This window comes from Megalobrama amblycephala, linkage group LG2 (assembly GCF_018812025.1).
Source record: "Megalobrama amblycephala isolate DHTTF-2021 linkage group LG2, ASM1881202v1, whole genome shotgun sequence".
In the NCBI taxonomy this organism is placed as follows: domain Eukaryota; kingdom Metazoa; phylum Chordata; class Actinopteri; order Cypriniformes; family Xenocyprididae; genus Megalobrama; species Megalobrama amblycephala.
Window position 1 is genome coordinate 12,523,800 of NC_063045.1, and position 24,084 is coordinate 12,547,883.

The following is a 24,084-nucleotide window of genomic DNA, read 5'->3' on the forward strand; positions in this document are numbered from 1 at the left end:
ATCACTAGAAGGTTCTGTGAAACTCGGCACTCATTGAGGGGTGGCCGGATGTCACGTAATATACGACATACATCGGCCTAGCGGAGACAGAGAATGTTTAACTGTTCTTATGAAAATAGCTTAAAATAATATAGATATGTATGTATCTAAACACGTTTCATTTCTACTGCACAACACACAAAATGTAAAAACAGCAAACAAAACACGACAACACAACACAATTAGCTCACATTTAAGAAAAAAAAGAGATGACAAAACGAAAATAAGATCATATTTGTCTCTCTTGGAGATCTAGACATTTACAAGACTTTCACTTACAATATGTGCCATGGTATTTCTCTGTTCTGGACACAATACCATCTGGTAAACATGGTATTATATTGCTAATTTTGTAGAATGATTAGCATATTCAAATATGTTGTTTGCATCATATTTGAATATGCTAATCATTCAAGTTATTCGATAAATCATTTTAATCATCTTTACTTCAGAAACTAGATGAAATTGATTGCGTTATGGCTGTTGAGATCATCCTCTCAGTGTTTATGAAGTTTTTAATCAGCAGTCAGACTCTGGAAGGCCAGCTGGAGAAAGTTACTGTCGGCTGCTTGTGTTGAACCAGTTTAGCTGGCTAGTGGACGGATCTCAGATTCAACATGATGGGCTGAACACAGGACATTTCTGCATGAAATCTTCACTGAAATTCTGTCTCAGATGTCCTGACTAGTAACCACGCATCCGAGATGAGCATTAGCGTGGTGTTAGCAAGCGCACAATGCTGCCCACAGAAACGGCCATGAATATGTGAACCCAACATCCTACTCAGAAGAGCAGTGCTAAGATGCCATCAGCTTGCCACCTCTGAAAGAGTCATCGCTCTCACGGATGTGCTAATGATGGTGTGAAGAGCTGTAATGGCACAAGCAAAACCCAAAACCCTATAGTTGCTCCCTTAGTCCCTTCTGAGGAAGCATCTAAACAGGAACCTTATAAGTGAGTAATTAATGCTCTACATGGGCAGCATCAAGACCGCATGTATTGGCTAAAACAAAAAAAAATCAATTTTTCATTCAATTAGAACATTTTCTTTGGTCAGCGGCATGCCTGTGATGCCTTAAAATGCTATCTAGGTAGACAGCGCACTAGGTTTGAGAGACAGCTACAAAGAGAGAGCTACAGAAAGAGTTTTATCCATCTTAAGCTCAATGGTACCACCATCTTGTCATTCAGACCATGTCCACCATCGCACAGAGGACACAATGTCTCCATCTCACACTGAGACACAGAGAGACGGAGAGAGAGAGAAGGAGAAAGTGCACAGATGGTGTGACTCATCAGGGATCCGAGAGAGAGAGAAGAAATTACTCTAAGTTTCAGGAACGAAAACATAAAGTGTGCAAAGAACTTTGAAATCCCTCGATTCCTCTTTGACAGACAGCTCTACTGTCTTTTGTTTTAAAACTGTAGAAAATGTAGGAAATTTTGCGAAAACATTGCCGGGTCACATTTCACCTCAAAATCAAAAGAAAAAAGAAATGTTACACTGCATAATATATATTCAGCCTTATTATTTTTGAGTTTTTGTATGTAATTCTTATTATTCCCGCTGTCATTTAAATATATATATATATATATATATATATATTATTATTATTATTATTATTATTATGCCATCATTCTCATTACCATAACAAAAACAAATAAATAAATTACCATAATGTAAAAACAAAACTATCAATATCAATATAATATAATATAATCTTTTTATGATGACATCATTCTCATTACAATAAATTAATTAATTAATTAATACCATCATTAACAATGTAAAAATAAAAATATTATTATAATATAATATAATATAATATAATATAATAATCTTTTTATTATGGCATCATTCTCAATACAATAAATAAATAAATAAATACCATTATTACCATAATGTAAAAATAAAAATATTACAATATAATATAATATATAACAAACAAATAAATAAATGCCATAATTTTTATTTTTGGTAATGAGAATGAGGCATATGTACTCAACTGTCATGAAAATAATGTCACAAAACAAAATATCGTCCTAAAAATAGACTTGTTTACTTTAGGTAAAATATAATATATGATATACTATATGAAAACTCAAATGAAAGCAGAGTCAATCCATGAGACTCGACCAGATGTTCTTGGAAGGACAGAGACAATGCAATGCTGAGCATCTTTCTTCATCAGAAAAAAACGAGAGAAATGACAAGCCATCCGCTACACAAACATCATGATGCAAAACTACATAGAGGAGCAGAACTTGTTTTTAATGTAAAGGCTGGAAGAAGAAAACGTTTTATTGAGCAGAATTATATAAATTATTCATCAGTGCTTCTGTCGTCCTCTCTCTGTCTCAGCCATGTGTCTGTTAAATAAAGAACCACATAAAAACCCTGAGAAAACCTGCGAGATCACTTTACCAAACTTTAAAACAACAACAAAACTACTAATGCACTTTCTGTTAGAGTTCAGTGGAGTTTATTTCAGCCCGGAAGAGCCGATACTAAACAGGATCTCAGGAACGCATTCCTGAACATCTCAGTTAGGAGGCGCTTTCTATCCCCTGACAAATGTGAAGCGTTCATTTCTTCAAATGAATGGCAAATTGATGCGGCTCGGCGGCGTTCATCTTTGATATGTCAGAGACGCCTCGAGTTACACACAATCTAGAGCTTAAAAAAAGAAAAAAAAAATCTATTACAGCTCTCGTCATTGAGGAAAACACTCCATGACAGCAGGAGAGGCGGCTGCCATGGCAACGTTTCCATAGTGACATAAATTCTATGCTTTCCTTTGGAGTTCTCAAATATGCATATGCATTTTTCAGTAAATATTAAGAATCAGGGAGCAAGACCTGAAATAAATCAGCAGAAAGAGTGAGGATTCACTCATTTTTTTCAACCTGTTAAAGGTGCCCTAGAACGTCTTTTTAAAAGATGTAATATAAGTCTAAGGTGTCCCCTGAATGTGTCTGTGAAGTTTCAGCTTAAAATACCCCATAGATTTTTTTAATTCATTTTTTTAACTGCCTATTTTTGGGCATAATTAAATATGCACAGATTCAGCGTGCGGCCCCTTTAAATTCTCGTGCTCCCCACCCCCAGAGCTCACGCTTGCCTTGAACAGCATAAACAAAGTTCACACAGCTAATATAACCCTCAAAATGGATCTTTACAAAGTGTTCGTCATGCAGCATGTCTAATCACGCAAGTTATGGTATTTATTTGGATGTTTACATGTGATTCTGAATGAGTTTGATAGTGCTCCGTGGCTAAAGCTAACATTACACACTGTTGGAGAGATTTATAAAGAATGAAGTTGTGTTTATGAATTATACAGACTGCAAGTGTTTAATAATGAAAATAGCGACGGCTCTTGTCTCCGTGAATACAGTAAGAAACGATGGTAACTTTAACCACATTTAACAGTACATTAGCAACATGCTAACGAAACATTTAGAAAGACAATTTACAAAAACATCACTAAAAATATCATGTTATCATGGATCATGTCAGTTATTATTGCTCCATCTGCCATTTTTCGCTATTGTTCTTGCTTGCTTACCTAGTCTGATGATTCAGCTGTGCACAGATCCAGACGTTAATACTGGCTGCCCTTGTGTAATGCCTTGAACATGAGCTGGCATATGCAAATATTGGGGGCGTACATATTAATGATCCTGACTGTTACGTAACAGTCTGTGTTATGTTGAGATTCGCCTGTTCTTCAGAGGTCTTTTAAACAAATGAGATTTATATAAGAAGGAGGAAACAATGGAGTTTGAGACTCACTGTATGTCATTTCCATGTACTGAACTCTTGTTATTCAACTATGCCAAGGTAAATTCAATTTTTAATTCTAGGGCACCTTTAAATTCTTCTTTTTTGAACAAGAACAATGTCGGTTTACAGTAACAGGTTGTAGCTTTTACCCCATTTTACACCATCCAACACTTTTACCACAACAAAACAGATAATACATGCAAAAAAAACAACCAAACAAACAGACAAAAACACTCACGCTCGTAATATATACGTATATACCATTGCTATAATGGTAAAATAATATATGCTCACTAAAGTTCAGAAAAAGATCCCTACAACATCTATTAATACTATTTTGCTCTAGTTTCCCTGAGTAATATATTCCTTTCTTTAAATATGTTGTTAAATATTTTCATTTTTATATGAACATCAACAACAGTATTATATTCTAACTTTACATATTATTTTTATTATATTAATTTTTATATGAACAAAAACAAAAAACAATATGCAACTAAAAAATAACTTTTTATATTTGTACATTTTTATATGCAAAAAAACCTAATCTAACTATTCAAATATATTTCATTCTTTTTAAATTAATTTTTATATGAACAAAATACCTAACAATATACAATGACAATATTCAAATTTATTGTATTTTTTATTAATTTATCAATTTTATGTGAAAAACAAAAACAAAAAAGTATTATATTCTAATTTTTCTAATTCTAAAAATGTATACAAAAAGAAAAAACAGCGTTTGTTTAGTTTTGTTAAAATAAACTTAATTTAATGGGCTGGTTAAATGGCCAGTGGTTCTAGACTGAATTTAAATGTTCAACCTGGCAGTGAAACAAACTTCAGGAGAGAAGGATACACGACGCATGTTCACAACATTTTACCCATCAGGCTCATCAAACCGTACCCTGAAACCACGACACACGGAGAGAGACAGGAAGTGACCGGTCTCCGTTTGCCTGGAGCAACTCACGGCAGCTCCGAGCGTCACCGCAGACAGAGGAGCGAGAGAACAGGAATACAGAGAGGACAGCTCTGATGAGAAGGGGAAGCGAGAGGAAACAAGAGAGCAGGAGAAAAGCCATCCTGCTCTTTGCATTTCAAATGCCTGATCAAAGCCGCTGTTGTTCTGTGGCCTTGAATCTGCTCAAAGGGAACAAGTGTGTGTGTGTGTGTGTGTATTACCACGGCAGCAGAACAATTACAGACTCTGCATCCAACATGTCCTGCTTGATATCACGTATATAGTTTCATATAAAGTGAAGTTAGTGCCCAAAACACTGATCACAAACTGGCAATTCATTAAAATTAGTGACACCCAAATCACTGACATCACTGACCTCAATCTAGATCACATGATCGATGACTGTACGTGTCAAAGAGTTGAATCAATGTGAGGGGTTTTCAAACTAGGTTAAAAAAAAAAAAAAAAAAAAAAGTGTAAAAAAGGTAATAAATAAATACCATGGAGAGAAAAAAAAAAAAAAAAAAAAAAATCACAAGGAGATTATAAATTAAAAATGATAAATAAAAATTAAATTACATTATAAATAAACATGATTTATAATTTAATAAATCACAAGGACATCATTCATTTAAAATGATAAATAAAAATTAAATTACAAAATTCATTTTCAAATAAAAATGTATAAAATAATTTAATAAATTAATTACAAGGGATCATAAATAATACCTAAACCACAAGGGGATTCTAAATAAATAAAAATAATTTATAAAACAATTTAATAAATAAAATAAAATTGTTGAAATATTTAGTGTTGTTTTAAAATTAACATGTTTCTAAAATTAAATAATATAATAAAAAATATATTTTAAAAAGTGAAAAATAAATTAGTAATTATAATAATATAATATTTTACATTTACATATAATATTTTACTATTAATTTGAGTTTGTATCTTTTTATAAACACTATTAATGTCCACATCTCTGTCCCTCAAACTGTTGAAACTACTGACCCCAAAACGTCAAATCACCAATTCCAAATTGAAACCAAACATCCGATTTGTCCTTCATTTTACTTTCAACCAACTTTCCAAATCCCAACAGTCTTTTGTTTCATAAACAAAACAGATCTACAAGTCTCGTAATCCACTAAGAGCATTAAAAACATATAGTCACACACTACAGACTGAAAACATGAGCGATCCAATCCCGTCATCACTGTAAGAAGATCCCACGACTCAGCAGAAACTATTAATGCTGTAAAAAAATGTAATTATATGGTCGAGCACCACAAATGTTCTCCACTGTTATCCAACCATATGAGAAATCTGTATCCATGGCAACAGTAATCCCAATACTGTCTGAAATCTCAATCCACCAATGTCAAAACAAACAGACTTCCACGTGAGGCCTGCCGTAATTTAACCAACATCTCCACCATGAATGTGTTATTTTTTTTTGTGTTATTAGTTTTTGTATCAAATTCCTTTACTTTTAAAAAAGTGACAGGTGGAGGAAGAATAGACGTCATGAAACAGTGAAGGCTTGGTTTATGAATATTAATTAAGTTATGCACAAATAAATTAATATGGTCTTTTACCGTTTCGATAAATAAATTGTCTACTGGGGTCAAAAATAGTGTAATGTCAAATAATAACCACAAGCTGATCATAAACAAAGACTATAGAATAACACAAGACGTGTCACTCGTATTGTTTTGAATGGGAGAAAGTGTAACGCACAATATGGCGGAATAAGTCCCGCCTTCTAAAGCCAAGAGCCAATCGCCGACTGGTAAAGTCATCGCGTCACTTCAGCGGCCGTTAGAATCACCGGTTTCTATAGAAACAGTCAGACGCGCGCCTCCGAAGAGACGCGCATTTAGGTCTGCGCATGCGCATTAGCTTGATCCAGCCTGAAAAATACAGTTTTTTTGTCATGATTCGAGCGTTTAGAGACTAAATTTATGAGTCGGTTGTTGTTAGATTTCATTGGTGATTTCAAATATGAAATTTAATCGTAAGGTTGGCGAACAGTTTTGGAGAATCTGATGTTTCCCCATTCAAAGAGATAGGAGCTTCATGATGCCCAGGATGCCCGAGAGGCGTTTCAAAGATGGCCGCCGAGTGAAATGACTTGTCTTAAAGGGACTTTGTCATAAATAAATAAAACACAAAGATCATAATAAAATCAAGGGAATCAAAATAATAACTAAACTAAGGATCATAAATAAATCAAGGAAATCATAACAAAATGAATAAGTAAATTAAATCACAAAAGGATAATAAATAAATTCACAAGTGATCATAAATAAATAAAATCAAAGGAATCAAAAATAAATAAATCATAAGAGGCAAATAAATAAATAAATAAATTCACAAGCAGATAAATAAATAAAAATAAAATCAAGGGAATCAAAAATTAATAAAAAAAAAAAAAAATCACAAGAGAATAAATAAATGCATACATGAATAAATAAATAAAATCAAGGGAATCATAAATAAATAACTAAATTAATAAACGATCAAATCACAAGAGGCATGGAATAATTTGCACAAAGATCTAAAACTAGATAAATTTGTGTCTATTGGTGAATTTAAATGCATTACAAAGAGAGTGGTATTGGAAGCTTGTGATTGTTTTTGTTGAGAGGATGTGTTTAAATATTGTTGTAATGTGTACTTGTTGTATTTTAAAATTGTTTTACTGTTTGGCTGTTACCTTGGCCAGGTCTCTCTTGTAAAAGAGATTGTAAATCTCAATGAGACTTCCTGGTTAAATAAAGCCAGGTAAAATAAAAAATAAAAATTCACAAGCGGATCATAAATAAATTAATAATAAAATCAAGAGTATCAAAAAATAAATAAATATCAAAAATCACAAGAGAATAAATAAATAAATCAAGGGAATCATAAATAACTAAATTAATAAATAAATAAAAATTAGATCAAGAGGATAATGAAAATAAAATCAAGGAAATCATAAATAATTAGAAAATAAATAAACAAAAAAACAAAAACAAAAGCATATTTGGGGTCTGTGGCAACAAAAGTTTTTTTTTAAACCCTGCTCAATCTCTGGGATGTATTGATTGATTAATTAATTTCAAAATTAAAACTAGAACCAGAACTGTCCAAAAATAATGTAAACAGCAAATTCAAAAGCACACCAAGCTGCTATATTCGATATTATGAAGTTCTCATTACGCAGTGTTAGTTACTGTAAAGAGTGTCTGATTGGCCGCTTACATCTTCCTTTGACTCCTAGATGTCTGGCTGATACACAATGCTTTTCTTTCTGCTATCAACAGACTGTGAGAGTTTGGACACATGCACACACACACCATTCCCAAACAACAGGTGACATGACAATCACATTAGCTCTTATGTGGCTCACTCAAACACACACTCTTTCTATTCTCAGACGAGACAGCTGAGCGTCACGGCAGAGTTTGCTGCTGTGGCACTTTCTCTCTCGTACGGTCAAGCTGGGAAAAGCATCTGGTCACACAGGGGGCCCAGGACAACAAATACAGAGAGACCCCAGAACAACAAAGCTCACAGCCAGACACTTCCTGTTTGATGTCCATCTATGAGAAAAGATCCACAGATCGTTGCCTTTGCAGTTTTTTTTCCCCAGTAATAATGTGTCTTAACCATTATTTTATCTGTTTTCCAGACACTAATGTCATTCTAGTGGATAAATAATGTTATAATCCAATGTTAATGTTATAAATATAATCAATATATATAATATATGTTTAACAAATTAACAAGATGAATTAAAATTATTTATTATAATTTTTTTGTGTTCTAAAAATATTTAACATTTGTTAAACATATTGATTAATGATTTTTATGATTTAATCAGTAATATCAAATTTGCTAGTAGTGTTAAGAAAATCTTCTTCTATGATTCCGTTATTTCTTAATTCTTCAATATTCTAGCTTGTACTATTCTAGACGATGTTTGAAAATTTGTATTACTAGCGCTTCTCATGTTATTACCTCCTTAAGACTTTAATACTTCTCATTTGTAAGTTGCTTTGGATAAAAGTGTCTGCCAAATTAATAAATTTAAACATAAATGTTGCAAAATTACTACAAGTTAACAAAAAATACAATATAACATAATACGGCCACCATAGCTCCTCCGAAAGGGAGGGATGCGAGGGGTGTGCGCAGTTCGCAACCTCACCACTAGATGCCACTAAAATTTACACACTACACCTTTAATCGTAAAAAATCGTCTCATCATATTCAGTTAAAACAGTCGGCAAATATTAAAGGTGCCGTAGAACATCTTTTTAAAAGATGTAATATAAGTCTAAGGTGTCCCCTGAATGTGTCTGTGAAGTTTCAGCTCAAAATACCCCATAGATTTTTTTTTTATTCATTTTTTTAACTGCCTATTTTGAGGCATCATTAAATATGCGCCGATTCAGCGCACGGCCCCTTTAAATTCTCGTGCTCCCTGCCCCCCAAGCTCACGCTTGCCTTAAACAGCATAAACAAAGTTCACACAGCTAATATAACCCTCAAAATGGATCTTTACAAAGTGTTCGTCATTCAGCATGTCTAATCGCGTAAGTATGGTATTTATTTGGATGTTTACATTTGATTCTGAATGAGTTTGAGGCTATGCTCCGTGGCTAAAGCTAACATTACACACTGTTGGAGAGATTTATAAAGAATGAAGTTGTGTTTATGAATTATACTGACTGCAAGTGTTTAAAAATGAAAATAGCGACAGTCTTGTCTCTGTGAATACAGTAAGAAACGATGGTAACTTTAACCATATTTAACAGTACATTAGCAACATGCTAACGAAACATTTAGAAAGACAATTTACAAATATCACTAAAAATATCATGTAATCATGGATCATGTCAGTTATTATCACTCCATCTGCTATTTTTCGCTGTTGTCCTTGCTTGCTTCCCTAGTCTGATGATTCAGCTGTGCACAGATCCAGACATTAATACTGCCTGCCCTTGTGTAATGCCTTGAACATGAGCTGGCATATGCAAATATTGGGGTCATACATATTAATGATGATGTTATGTTGAGATTCGCCTGTTCTTCGGAGGTCTTTTAAACAAATGAGATTTATATAAGAAGGAGGAAACAATGGAGTTTGAGACTCACTATATGTAATTTCCATGTACTGAACTGTACATGTACTGGCCATTTCTGATTGTTACTTGTCCCCCTCAATGTCTATGGTGGTTACGGCCCTGGCTTAAAGTGTTGATAAAAAAATCTTTTTTTTTTTTTTTTTTTATGAAACCCCATCTAAGAACCCCTTTTATTAAATAACAATACAAAACATACAGTAAATTTTTTTTGTGAACCCCTTTTGGCACCATGTTTGAAAACCCCTTTTACGCACAATACACAGTAGCTGTGATCAAATTCACTGCTATTTTTGCTCCACTCTCCCTATATAGTGCAGTTTTGTATATTTCCAGTGCATAAGTGCTCAATTTTAAACCCATAAAGATCAACAATCGCACAAAGTAAAATATATTATTATACAGTAATTGTTTTTCTTCCCTTCTTCCTGAGGGTGTTGTCATACTTGAATTGTGCCGGCTCAGATTGAGCCGGTAATTTTCACTTGTCTTCCACTCCATTGCTCTCCCTCTCTCCCGGCCATTAGAGCGCCATACATCATCATGATCCACTGCGGCTCGTCGATAAGTGCTGTTTGTTCTGAGAGCGTCCGTTAGACGGCCCGCCTCACGTTTAATGGCCGTCTACAGCTGTCAGAGGCGCTGGCCTTTCAGCCTCATTCTCTCCAGCTCCGTTTCTGGGAAATGTTGGATCAAAGTCACCGGAAAATGGCCAGCAAGAGTCAGCATCTATATGACACTGTCTCGCGGCTAAAAGGTCCTTCTCATTATTCAGAGAATCAACTGACGGGGAAACAGAGGCTGCCGGCGGCTTAAATCAGAACGATCTGTCCAAGACTAAATTGACTGTGTGTCTCTGGCAGTTAGCTGGAAACGACGGACAGATGTATGGATAGATAAATCAGGGGAATGGTGAAAAATTAAAGTGGGAACAGAGAGAGATAAATAACTCTTTTCTAAATAAAAAGCAGTGAATTTTGGAGGTTTTTTTTCCCCCACAGTGCCTCTGTTTAACAGTGCAGGAAATGAGTACGCTAATGGAGGAAACTATCTATTTTAGGTGCCATCTCATGAATACTAATGACCCTAAATAACAACCTTCACCACATAACTTTGTGTTATGAACACACTATAAACATGACTTTTTCCTAAAATTTATATTGGTTTGTTTGAGTAAAAAAAAAATATCTAAAAATCTTTAAAACAAGATTGTGGAAAAAAGTGTGCTTAAATTGTATTGAAAGTGCACTTTAGTGTACTTCAAATCTTAAAAGTATGTATTTTTTTCGATAACTGTACTTGCAGATAAAATGAAAATAAAATGTCACTTAAGTGTACTTAAAGAGTACACTTTCATTAACACACTTTAGTACACTCTAGTCAGTATATTCGGCAGTACACTTTAACCATATTTTAAAGACAATAAAATTATGAAATTACATGTTATTTAAAGTTTGTCAAAAAAGCACTAGCTAATTCATCTAATTTAATTTAATATAAATTTTAATGAATACACTTTAATTCAATTGCAAATAACATGCAATTAAATTTCTAAAAATGTTACATTCAGTTCAGACTTTTATATTCTTTTAAAGTATAGGCTATTATTTTAGTACTATTTAGTTTACACAGGAAATCATCATTAGCAAATGATCTCTCAAAATTTTGTTCAGTTTATGCTTGAAATAACAACAATAGTGGGGTGGGGTGGTTTCCTTTTGGCTTTGGTAAATAAGCAACCACTAGCAACTGCCTAGCAATGCACTAAAACAATTTAGCACCATTTAACAACAGTATAATAGCATAATACTCTGGCTACTCACCCGTAACACACTAGCATTGTTTTTTACGGGCTAGCGTCTTTCACATTTTCTTTGGAAAATCTAAAATCTAGTTTAAAATTAATCCAGGATAAGGAAATAATACAGACGGCTCAATGTGTCAGAACATGCATGCTATCTGCTAAGCTACAACTCAGATGTTCCTAGCATGCTCAAAGTTACTCAACATAACAGCTAATATAAATAAGTTAGCAAAACAAACAGGCATTAAAAAAAACGATTACGATACAAAAAGAGAAAAGAAATCTGTGTTTAAACCTGATGCTACGTGCTGCTAACACATAGCCAACTCATTTAGCATACCTTTCCCCATGAGCGTAAAGCTGCTAATCGCCATGTCAGAACAAAGCAAACACAAGCATCTAGCACCACAACTCAAGCTAGCGGCTAATAATAGCATCTCTTTCATTACCAGGCCTGTGTAAAACGGCACACGGAGTCATTCCAGGATAACAGGACCTTAACAGAGGAATTCCAGTCACCTTTAAATTCCACAGTTGGGAACTAATTAGGAATATTTCAGGAATGCAGACCGGAGAGTCTTTTCAAAGCGCTGAATTGGGACTTTATGGAGATGTTTAGTCATGCTAGTAAAAGACATTACAATTCATAAACACTTTAAAAAAAGTTTTATTTATTAACCAAATTACTATTTATTTTTAATCAATTGGCCTTTATCATTTGTTAATTGACATTTGACATTGACAATTAATTAAAAAACACTTCTGAAATCCTTCTAATATGCTGATTTGCAGTTCAAGAAACATTAATTATTATGATCAATGCTGAAAATATTGCTTAATATTTGTGTGGAAACACCAGGAATCTTTGATGAATTGAAATATTCTTTTCTGGGTTGGCAGCAGCAATATTTAACAGTTATGATTTCCCATCCAATCACACACATAATCAGAGCATCTCGTTCAGACATTTTAGACAAGGATTAACCTAAAAAAATCCCTCATCACCACTAAACGCACTCAGCACAACGCCAAAACCTGATGCACAGAAACAGGATTTGGACACGGATGCTTTTAAATGACTTTAGGTAATGGAAGATTAATCACCGTTATAAATCAACATCTGAACATACTGAATGTAATTCACAAATTCAGTAATTTGGCCTTTGCAATCCTCAATCAAATCTCCTTGCCAACAAAGTCACACAGAAGCAATCAGATCCAAATTCAATTTCATTTCCATTTGAGGTTGAAGCTTCTTTTCTGATGGCTCATGCCATCCTCAAGAGGGTCTGGTAACTGTAATAATCAGACACTCTTTTAGCTTTTGTTTCCTTACTGTTTACAAAACCGCAATGAGTGTTTGATACAGATAATAAAGGCAGAAGATGTTTCCTAGCACTTAAGACCAATCCCGGTGGAAAAACGTGTTTCTGTTCTGGTTGTTTACCAAACTGGAGTCTGAAATGTGCTGAACGCACTTGTGGGAATACACTCATTCCTGAACCATTTTGGGGTTTGAGACTTTCTTCATTGTTATTATTAAAGAAATGCTGAGTATTTTGGTTTTGCGTTAATATAATCTCTGATGTTCCTCACCTGTCAAGCAGGTATCATGGATGAGCACCTGGTCAGCTAAGAGTCAAGAGTGTCTTAAGCTTCCTTTAATAGGATTCAAGCCTGGATAATACCAACCCAATCATTTAGAGAAGAGCCACGGAGCTGTGAAGATTTACTGGGTGTAAAGCCGTATCACTTTACAGGACTCATGAATAAATGAAAACAGAAAAATAATACTACTGTATATATACCAATAAATATAATTAAAATGAATATTTAAAGAGCCCATATTATGCTATTTTAAAGGCTCCTAATTTTGTTAATTATGTTGTAGTAACTTTAAAATCCAGGTACAATGTGAACACAAAGAGAACTGGGTTTTCATTTACTTTAGTTCACGTTTGGGTGAAAGAGGTGTGCATTTAACAATAACAAGTTAAAAGCATTGTCAGAACATGACTTAATTTGGGTACAGTATGAGGTATTAAATGTTAAATCCCAATGTTTGAAAAACAATACAGTTTTCTCTTGACCAAACTGTTCTGCTTTAAGCACTTGACACAAGTATGTTTTCCTTCAGATTTGACAGTGAAGTTGAATCTGAATAAATCTCGATTTGATCATTCCACCTCTGCATTCCAAAGGGAATGACAACACTGAAAAGAATACACAAGACAAAATAATAACAAGCTTAAGGAGGAACAAACAGAGCATTGGCGATAAGTGTCGACGCCTCCACACACGAAAGGACAGAATATATCAGCAGCACTGCAGTCTTCAACAACGCTCTCATTTCCATAATAACACCAAGGGCCACTGGGAAAACTGGACCAGACGAGTTCTTAATTGTCTGCTTGTAATGAACAAGCCTGCCAATGTTAATAGCGCTGGCTAAGAGCAAAATAACTCAAGAGAAGGGCGACTCAAGAATCTTCAAATGGCACCAATTACAGAAGCACCAATTTCACTTGTTGGTCGAATAGGTCCAATAGCACATTTCAATTACCATAGCAATAATTTAGTACTGTTAGTATTGTTTTCTTTCTGACAGAATAAACACATCTACCTAAAAGCAAATTGATACAACCACAACAATTAATGCACATCTTTGTTTTGGCAAGCCCTGTCCATTAAATTGCAACACACTGCAATTCTCCTTTCTACAAGATGTAATATAAGTCTCTGGTGTCCCCAGAAAGAGTCTGTGAAGTTTTAACTCAAAACACCCTACAGATCACTCATTATTCAATGCCAAAATGCCCCTTTTTGGGTGGAAGCAAAAACACGCGTATTTTTAAATGCAAATGAGCTAATGCTTCCCGCCCCTTCCAGAAGAGGGTGGAGCCTTTACAGCTTGTGCCGCAGATACTCCGGCAACAAAACAGGAGAAAAAGTATGGCCGTTTCCACAGAACGTGTTTTTGCATTCCACTGCGCTGTTTTTCAATTACTTTCTATGTAATCATGGGCTAGACGGACCTTGTGTTTATTTTTTTCCTCCCATTCGGGGCCATTCACACTTTGTCTTTAAAGAAAAATTTAAATACACAACAGAACTTCTGAAGAAAAAAAATTAATTAAAATATATTTTTTAATTAATAAATATTAATTAATATTTATATTAAATATTAATATTAAAATATTAATATTGTTTTTAAGACCATTAAAATGGAATCCAGAAAACAGAATTTGGTAAAAATAAAATTTGAGGGGAAAGAATAAAACTTTTAAAAATTTTTAAAATTTTTTTGTTAAACTTTTATTAAATTGTTGGTAAATTCAAGATTCATTATTTCAATAAATTAGACATGCTTTTTGATTACTAAAATTTAATTTAACCATTAAAATGGAGTAAAAAAAATAAATAAAACGGAAAAAAACGGAATCCAGAAAAATTAAAACGGAAAAAATGGAATTTGGGAAAAATATAAAACGGATTTTATAGGGCCCTAATAAGCGAAAAAACTCCACAATGAAATACTAGCATTTTTATGTCGACAATTATCAACAAAGAGATATTTTTTACTGTACATTAAATATTTGCTAAGATTTTATCTTTATTTATTTTGTAACTCTATAAAGTAACACAATGACAATGCTACCATTAGCACTGCAATACGAGTTTCAAATTTAAAAGTACTACTTCAAACATTGTTCTGAGTAGTAAATTGGAAAATGTATACTTTTGTAGCCCAAGTTTCTTCTATAACATCACAATGCTTTCCTAGCTCAAAAAGATTTAATCTTCAAGCTCACTAACGCTAACTCTAAATATTGCTGCTGTGCGATTTTGTGAATTTCTGATGATCTACATTCTGAATATTGCAATAAGCAATACTCTTATCCTCCAGTGATGACAGTTTTTTATTACACTATTGACGAGCAACAACAGAAGATCAATTCTAGACTTTAAGTACCAGCCGAGCCGTTTCTTCGATTCTTAGGTGTTTAAATTACTTGTCTGTCTATATTTCACTCCATCTTTTCTAATGTGTCCCTGGTTCCTTCGGTTCCCCGGAGAGAGTTTAGTGAGAACAGGATTCCTGTCGCTCACTGTGATGTTCAAGCGAGCTATTTTAAGGCGCCAGGAACTCTGGGATCACACATAGACTCATGCCATTTTATGTGTGTATCAGTTACACACACAGTGCGCAAAGTCATACGGTCACATCCTGAGCTTTACGTTCTCAATCAATCAAATTGACCCAGCAATAAAAAGCTACCCAATATTCAGCTCTGCGTGATTCAACGATGTGTCCTCATGAATATTCATTAGCGATTATTGGCATATAATCTCAATACAAAATACTTTCTTTGAGTTCTTTTCAATTTCGTTTCAAGGAAAAACGTGGTAGCCCCACCATCACAGGGTCTTTCCCAGGCAAACGTACACAGGGCAAAGGTGGCATTAGGTGTTGACTTACTTCCAAAGCTTTAATAATGTCGACTGCATTGAAACATGAACCGAATGGATGTACTGCAACCCTGATGCTAATTTCAGCTCTAGAGATCCAGATTTCTCTCATGGGGAACATACCGACATCTGGACATCTGATAATAACAGTGTTCACACCAGAGATTAGGAACAGTTCAAGGAACAAAAACAAATTGATTTTGTACAGAACGTCATAGAAAAGTAAAAAAAAAAAAATAAATAAAAAAAAAGTCATTTTTAAATGTTGGTAACTGGTTAATAATGGTATTCCTAATTTTCTTATGCTTTAAATTGTGTCAAATTATATGTCAAAATTACTTACGAACCAATTTTTTGTCATTCTAAATACGCGATTTTTCACAAAACGTTAAAAAAAAAGTGTTTCCAGTCAGAAAAAGCTATGCAAAAGCATTTCATTTGATTCAAAGTACAATTAAAGGTGCCCTAGAATTAAAAACTGAATTTTCCTCGGCATAGTTGAATAACAAGAGTTCAGTACATGGAAATGCCATACAGTGAGTCTCAAACACCATTGTTTCCTCCTTCTTATGTAAATCTCATTTGTTTAAAAGACCTCCGAAGAACAGGCGAATCTCAACATAACACGACTGTTACATAACAGTTGGGATCATTAATATGTACGCCCCCAATATTTGCATATGCCAGCTCATGTTCAAGGCATTACACAAGGGCAGCCAGTATTAACGTCTGGATCTGTGCACAGCTGAATCATCAGGCTAGGTAAGCAAGCAAGGACAATAGCGAAAAATGGCAGATGGAGCAATAATAACTGACATGATCCATGATATCATATTTTAGTGATATTTGTAAATTGTCTTTCTAAATGTTTCGTTAACATGTTGCTAATGTACTGTTAAATATGGTTAAAGTTACCATCATTTATTACTGTATTCACGGAGACAAGAGCCGTTGTTATTTTAATTTTTAAACACTTGCAGTCTGTATAATTCATAAACACAACTTCATTCTTTATAAATCTCTCCAACAGTGTGTAATGTTAGCTTTAGCCACGGAGCATAGCCTCAAACTCATTCAGAATCAAATGTAAACATCCAAATAAATACCATACTTACGCGATTAGACATGCTGCATGACAAACACTTTGTAAAGATCCATTTGAGGGTTATATTAGCTGTGTGAACTTTGTTTATGCACTGTTTTATAGTCGAGAGCTCGGGAGGGCAGGGAGCGCAAGATTTAAAGGGGCCGCAGCCTAAATTGGCGCATATTTATATATGCCCCAAAATAGGCAGTTAAAAAAATGAATAAAAAAAAAATCTATGGGGTATTTTGAGCTGAAACTTCACAGACACATTCAGGGGACACCTTAGACTTATATCACATCTTTTGAAAACACGTTCTACGGCACCTTTAAGGATGAACCATTTCTCAAAGGATGTCGATTCATTGCGAGTGCCATTTTTTAAAAATAATTTACGTCTAAATTGATTGGTGTCTATCGTACAGAATGAAATAGCTATAAAATTAGCAGTAAAGAGATTTTGCTTGCTGTAAGTCTACAGAAAATACAGTTTACAGCAACAAGTGTTTGACGTTATTTGCAAGCTCCGCCCACAATAAAAATCACTTTGGTCCAAATTCTCCACATTTTAATTATACCAAGAAAACACACCACATAACATTGGCTATAACAAACAGGAAAATGTCGAATTACCTTTTAACTACCTTTAACTGCTGAAGCCGAAGCTTTGTGACGTCACAACGACTTTCCAACTTGTCATTATGAGTTTCACATAATTGTTTTTTCCTAGTCAGAAACTAGTAATTACGTTAATTCCAACATGACATGAATGCAACGTAACCATCAAACGTGTTATGATTAGCTGTGTCACTTTGTAGCATTTTTATCTTTCAGCGAGGACAGAAAAATGACTTGTCACTTGTCGACGTGTTGCATCACGTCTGGTTAACTCAAGGTGTAAGATTATCTCCACAAATAGCGGCATGTTAACATGTGAAATACAATCTAAACTGGCCGGGTGTGAAACGCACTAGTTGTTTCGTACAAAGCAACAGGCGCTGTGTCATCTGTCTTTTCCCAGTCCTGTAGGTCTGTTCCCATCTGCCTCTGGGAGAACAGAGAGCGTGAACGTGTTTGTGAGGGTCGACAGCAGGACACATGGAGCTCCGTCTGTCTGCACTCAGATGAACAGAATGAACCCAACAGGTCCAGAACAGCTGACAGGAAGACCAGAGAAATGACACTGACTCCATTTTCATTTGTCACTCCCTTGCTCTGTATCTAATTTCTCCCTCTATCTTCACTTCTCGCTTCAGTTACGCCCTCGTTCCCTTGCAACACAACATGAGTTTCAAAGCTCATTTAACTTGTGCTTAGCTGTTCTGCAAGTGCGCAATTCAGTTCGGTGATGCTAATAGCGCAGAAACCATTTATTAGTGTCCTTATAAACAGCACAATGTCCATAACTACTGCACTACATTAACATTACTTGAAAGAATGAAAACAAATGCTGATCAAATTTACACTTTAAATGAACTACAAGTCATATTAAAATCACATTTTTGGTGAAATTCGCTTCAATTGTACCTAAATAGTCTCTATAAATAGCAAATTCGTGCTTAAACTCACATGCATCTGGATATATTCCACATATTTTCCAAAATATAACACTCTTCTCCATCATTTGATGAATTTCGGCTGCAATAATTACTATAAATGTCTCTTTTAAACCAAAAATGATTGCATCAGCCAAATTGTGCAATTATATAGTGTGAAACTTGGGGAATTTGTGTTGAAAAAATATCCATCCATCTATTTTTTAATGCAAATTTTGGGGTATCGCATAAGAAATGTTGGATGGAAATGGCAACTGAGCATAAATTCTAAAAATGTGCATAAAAAAAAAAACGTATGTGCTCTTTTGAGGTGGATATTTTTTTATCCGATAAGAAGACAAACAAAATCTCACGTGACTTTGACTCAACAGAGGATGTGATTGGATAACTGGACTAACCAGTGGACCAATCACATCACACAGCATCTCAAACGTTGTTCTGAAACATCTGAGCCACAGTCTGTCATCGAAATGGTTTGGTTTAATGACCTCCCATGAGCGTCTCACACGATTGCATTCCCAAACACCAGGCATTCGAACGCAAGATGACATGACAGTGTTTGTTGAGTTTCGTCTGCCTGCTCTGAGATGGAAATAAAAAAGAGGCAATTATAAGCCCCCAAATTAAAGCAACTTCCATTTTTATTACAGATATTTTGGGCCAATTTTCCAGAAAGGGATGATTTTGTTCTCTTGATCACACTGGATGAAATGGTGCTTTATTCGCAAATGTTTTATGCGATATTCCAATTTTGAGCTATGGCTGGAAACATAAAAATATGCTATATTCTGTGCATATTCTGCAGAGATAAACTGGATTTTAAGTCATTTGTAAATAAGAAAAGTTTGCGCTGAAATACTACTTGTGAAAGTGCAAAATTAAGCAAATTCGCCCAGATGAGTTTGAGTCTTGATTAAACAGTTCAGACCATTCAATCATTACTCAGAATAGATGTTTTAGATCATATTTAATTTAAATTTCGCTATAACAGGCAAAGTCAACATGCTGTTTTTGTTCATATCAAGTTAAATGTACCATCAGCTCTGAGGTCTACGCTGCGTTACGGTCCAAAAGGCCTGGATTTGGGTCAGGCACTGGATGACTGTGCCGAGTGGGATTACAGACAGACAGAGAGCTAAACAGTCGCTGGTTGGTGGTGAATGTGCCACACTGCATTACTGAAGCTCCAGTGAGCACAGACGGTGATGCAGACGGTTACCTACTAACACAAACTCAGAGTGTTGACCTACATGAGATCTGAAGAAACAAGAGATGAAACAGCTTCAGCACAATACACGTACGATCAGATGCACTCAGAGCGCAATATGCTCATTTAACGGTGTGAAATCCCAGTGAATGAGCGTGAATTTCACATCGTACATCATTATTGTCTGACTATAGGAGAGTCGCCGTTATAAAAGCCCAGAAAATAATGTAATTTTATGACTATGTGCATTTTAACTAACTTAAACATATCGCAAAAGACAGAATCAAAGCAATCAAAGCACCATATTTGGTTATTTTCCTGTATGACATTACATGACTTTTATATTGACATCTGAGGTCCAGTTGGTTTGCAAATGAATCATGTTGATTTTGCATAATTCAACATTTACAAGTGAATCGCATCAAATGGAGCTTCTGCTCAATTATTTGGCACATTTAGCCATTTTCTCAATTTTCTTTTTTAAATAATGAATGATAAAATGGTGTCATAGAACATTTATCTAATTCCTAATGAATAATTTCTTCAGGCTACTGCCTTTCCTCGACTACAAAACTATTACGAAAACACTTTAGAATATGTTGCATTAGTCATTAGCAAACATTACGTAACGCTGAACAGACTCAATGTACATTTAAATATGTATATACTCAAATATATAAATGAAAGTTTCTAGTTCCAGCCTTAGTCTGTTCACATTTCACTGGATTTTACAGGGTTGGTGGCATTACGTTGGTTTATTATTGTTGTATCATATATTTCAGATAAACCAGGCACAAAAAAATAAACAAATTTTGGTTGGTCACTTCACATGTGATTCTCTTCCTTTCTAAATGGGCGTTTTTTGGGCAGATTAAGCTGAAAGGTGGACCAGACTTCATGTATATGCGAGACAATGACATTTCAAATGATGTTCATTTACACAGTAATGTTTGTTAATAGCTTATTTATGTAGCGCTGATAATACTGGAATCAAACTGAATGGTGGTTGGACCAGTCATCACACACACACACACACACACACGATACCCGGGCGGTGCCATTCCACAGTTAACCGCTACTCACAGACACAAACCATCATGTTCATCACTGAGGATGAAGACGCTGAGGTTTGCTTCATATTCATATGACAGAGAGATGAAGGTGACTGCAACTCTAATAAACCTGCTAAATGTCTTGAAGCTGTTTACATTTGGACATTAATATTCAATTCACAATTTACTCCATTTATGTTTTGTGCATGCATTCAGATTTTGACATTAAAATTCAATTCATGATCAATCATATTTAGCATATGTCCATATTTGGGCATTAATATTAAAATTTTAATTAATAATGTCCAGGATATGCTATACTTGATAATTAAAAGTCAATTCATAATTCAGAATGTTGTGTATATGTCCATTTTTGGGCATTAATATTCAATTCATAAGGAATAATGTTCTGCAAATGTCCATATTTGAACATTAATATTAATTCATTATGAATAATGTCCAACAGCATCATGCACATCTCATTTTTTGTCTCAAAAACGGATTAAAACAAGCGATTATAATTTTTTTTTCATCACTGGCATCAAAACAAAAGACTGTTTATCATATCCTTGTACAGAATCAGTGATATGCATAATCATATTTGTGTTTGTAATGGCCTCAGATGGGTCCAGCCCTGCCATGATGGAGATGCACTTGTTTTCCAGTGGCGCAATAATGCAACAAACGCCTTATTATGGTAATAAATCAATTCAACTTCCTCATAGCACGCTGCAGAAGCATTAAACGCTCAAAAACGCTAATGAATGACGGTCACTCACCCAGAACACGAAGGAATAGACGATGAGGAGCGTTTTGAGGCAGGTTATAACTGGTTTGGTCTCCATTCTCCTTGATGCCATGAGCGCAGTGGGTTTGTGCTGCTGTGATTCTCCGCTGCGCCTCCGCCGCTGCGCTCCAGTCACTCTAGATCCGTCTGGCCAATCAGAGGGCGAGGTACCCCGCAAAGGTCCCGCCCCACTCCGACAGGCCAATCAGAGGAAGAGAGGGGGACGTTCGATCCCCGCCCTTGAGACGCGACGCCCTCTGCTGGACGTCACATGACAGTGACGACAGTTGCGCTAAAGGTGAGGCAGGTGCCTTTGCGTCATTGAAACAGATTCAAAAAATATTTTCATGTCATTGAACTCTGTCCTTTATTGGTTTTACATAAAAATTTGCATTTTTGTTATTGTTTTGTGTAAAGTGTAATTTTTAAGCATGCATGCAAACATTGATATCAATAATATATATATATATATATATATATAGTAGTTTTTTTTTTTACTTTATATAATTAGCATTTATTTTATTTTATTAGCATTTTTCATTCTGTCTGTCCTTGATTGACTTTGCTAAGTAGGCCTAATGAAAGCTAATAAAAGTGTGTTTTTCTTTATTCGTTTTCTGATGATAATCTGTAAACATTTATTAGCCTATATCACAAAATATGATATCACATTTAAGTAATAATATATGTTGTGGCCTGAGATATTTTACAATGAATATTGCTTGAATATTGTTTGGAACCATATTAGGTCTAAAATAAAATAAAATAAAATAAAATAAAATAAAATAAAATAAAATAAAATAAAATATTATTTATTTATTATTTGAGTCTATAATCAGTATATTTAATTTAACTTATTTTTAGTTACATTTTTTATTTAAATTATTTTTATAATGACAGTGAAATAAAGACACTGCAGTAGGCTTTTTAAAAACTAATAAAGGTCTCATATTATAAAATTATTTTAAAATAAAATAAAATGCATGCAATGATTTATAAATACAGAAGTAGTATCCTTATTTACAATAAAGAAAACAATATTTTAGTATTAGTTTTTTTGGTGATAATCTAAATGTAAAAAAAAAATAAAAATAGATAAATAAAATAAAATCACAAAAATTGTGTGACAAAAAGATACAATTCACTTGTTTACAACCATACCATTCACTATCAATATTATAATTAAAACATTAATACTGATTCTTATGGGCCTCAATTATAATGGTCCTATTTAGAAAAGTGTCTCATTTTAGATCAGAATAGTCTAAAATTATCTACCTATATATCTTGGTTTAGATAAGATTATTAATTCAGCTTTCTCTCATGTGATCCTTCAGCCTGGTGTGAAATAGGTTCACAGTTCGGCTTCAGATTCAGCACACAGCCCTGCTATATTTGGCACTCCAAATTTGCAACCTATCGAGGAGCCAGTGGAGTGAGATTCATCTCTCTCGGAGACGAGCAGAAGCTGCTGTCACGTCATGCTCGAGCCCGTGTGTGAAGAGACGTGAGGCGCTTCACACTCGACATGTGACGTGACCCCACTATTGACACCCCAAATGAACCTTTACAGTGAACAAACACACAGCACTCGTGATCACGGCATAAAATCTGATCAAACTGATGAAAACACGACAGCGTCTCAGACTCCCTGAAGATGTGTTTTAACAGTGCAATGACTGTTTGCTCAAGCTAAGCTTCAGGTGAGACTGTAATAACTGTTTATTCTTGGTTTATTAACTTTTAAACAGGTGTGTACCGCTGTGAGTCAGTTTTATGGCAGAGAACAAACAGCCACACCGTGTAAGGAAAGACTAATGAAGTAGGCTACAGAATGCAATGGCTTTCATTTGGTTTGTGAACTTATTTTGTTAGTGTTAGAAATGTTCATTATCACAATTAGATAGTGACTCCTGTGCCGTTTATTAATAGCAAAGTCATACAGACCACATGTTTGATTGAACAGTGATACTAGCAGAGAGGTCGTTGGCACTGAAGTAATCATGTGGTTAGGAGGAGGCCCAAGGGAAACGCGTAGCTTTATTTGAATGAACTGATTAAGTTGTTTGCACTCTTCTTGCTGGAACTACACTGAGCTGAAGAACTCCATACCGGGCCTGTAATAAACTGGTAACTAACTACAGATGCAAAATATCGCCCTCTACTGTTTGAAAAGTGGCATACTAGAGGTGTCT

The 24,084-nt window shown here is 34.6% G+C and overlaps 1 protein-coding gene across 1 annotated transcript in view; it reads right to left on the reverse strand.

Moving 5' to 3' along the window:
- Positions 1-22,033, reverse strand: part of tspan7b (tetraspanin 7b) — a 33,729-nt gene extending 11,696 nt beyond the window's left edge. The window contains exon 1 of the mRNA XM_048182735.1: positions 21,882-22,033. Coding sequence (XP_048038692.1) covers positions 21,882-21,962 — 81 coding nt within the window. The 5' untranslated portion in view covers positions 21,963-22,033. The remainder of the gene's footprint in view (positions 1-21,881) is intronic.
- Between the last annotated feature and the right edge of the window lie 2,051 nt (positions 22,034-24,084).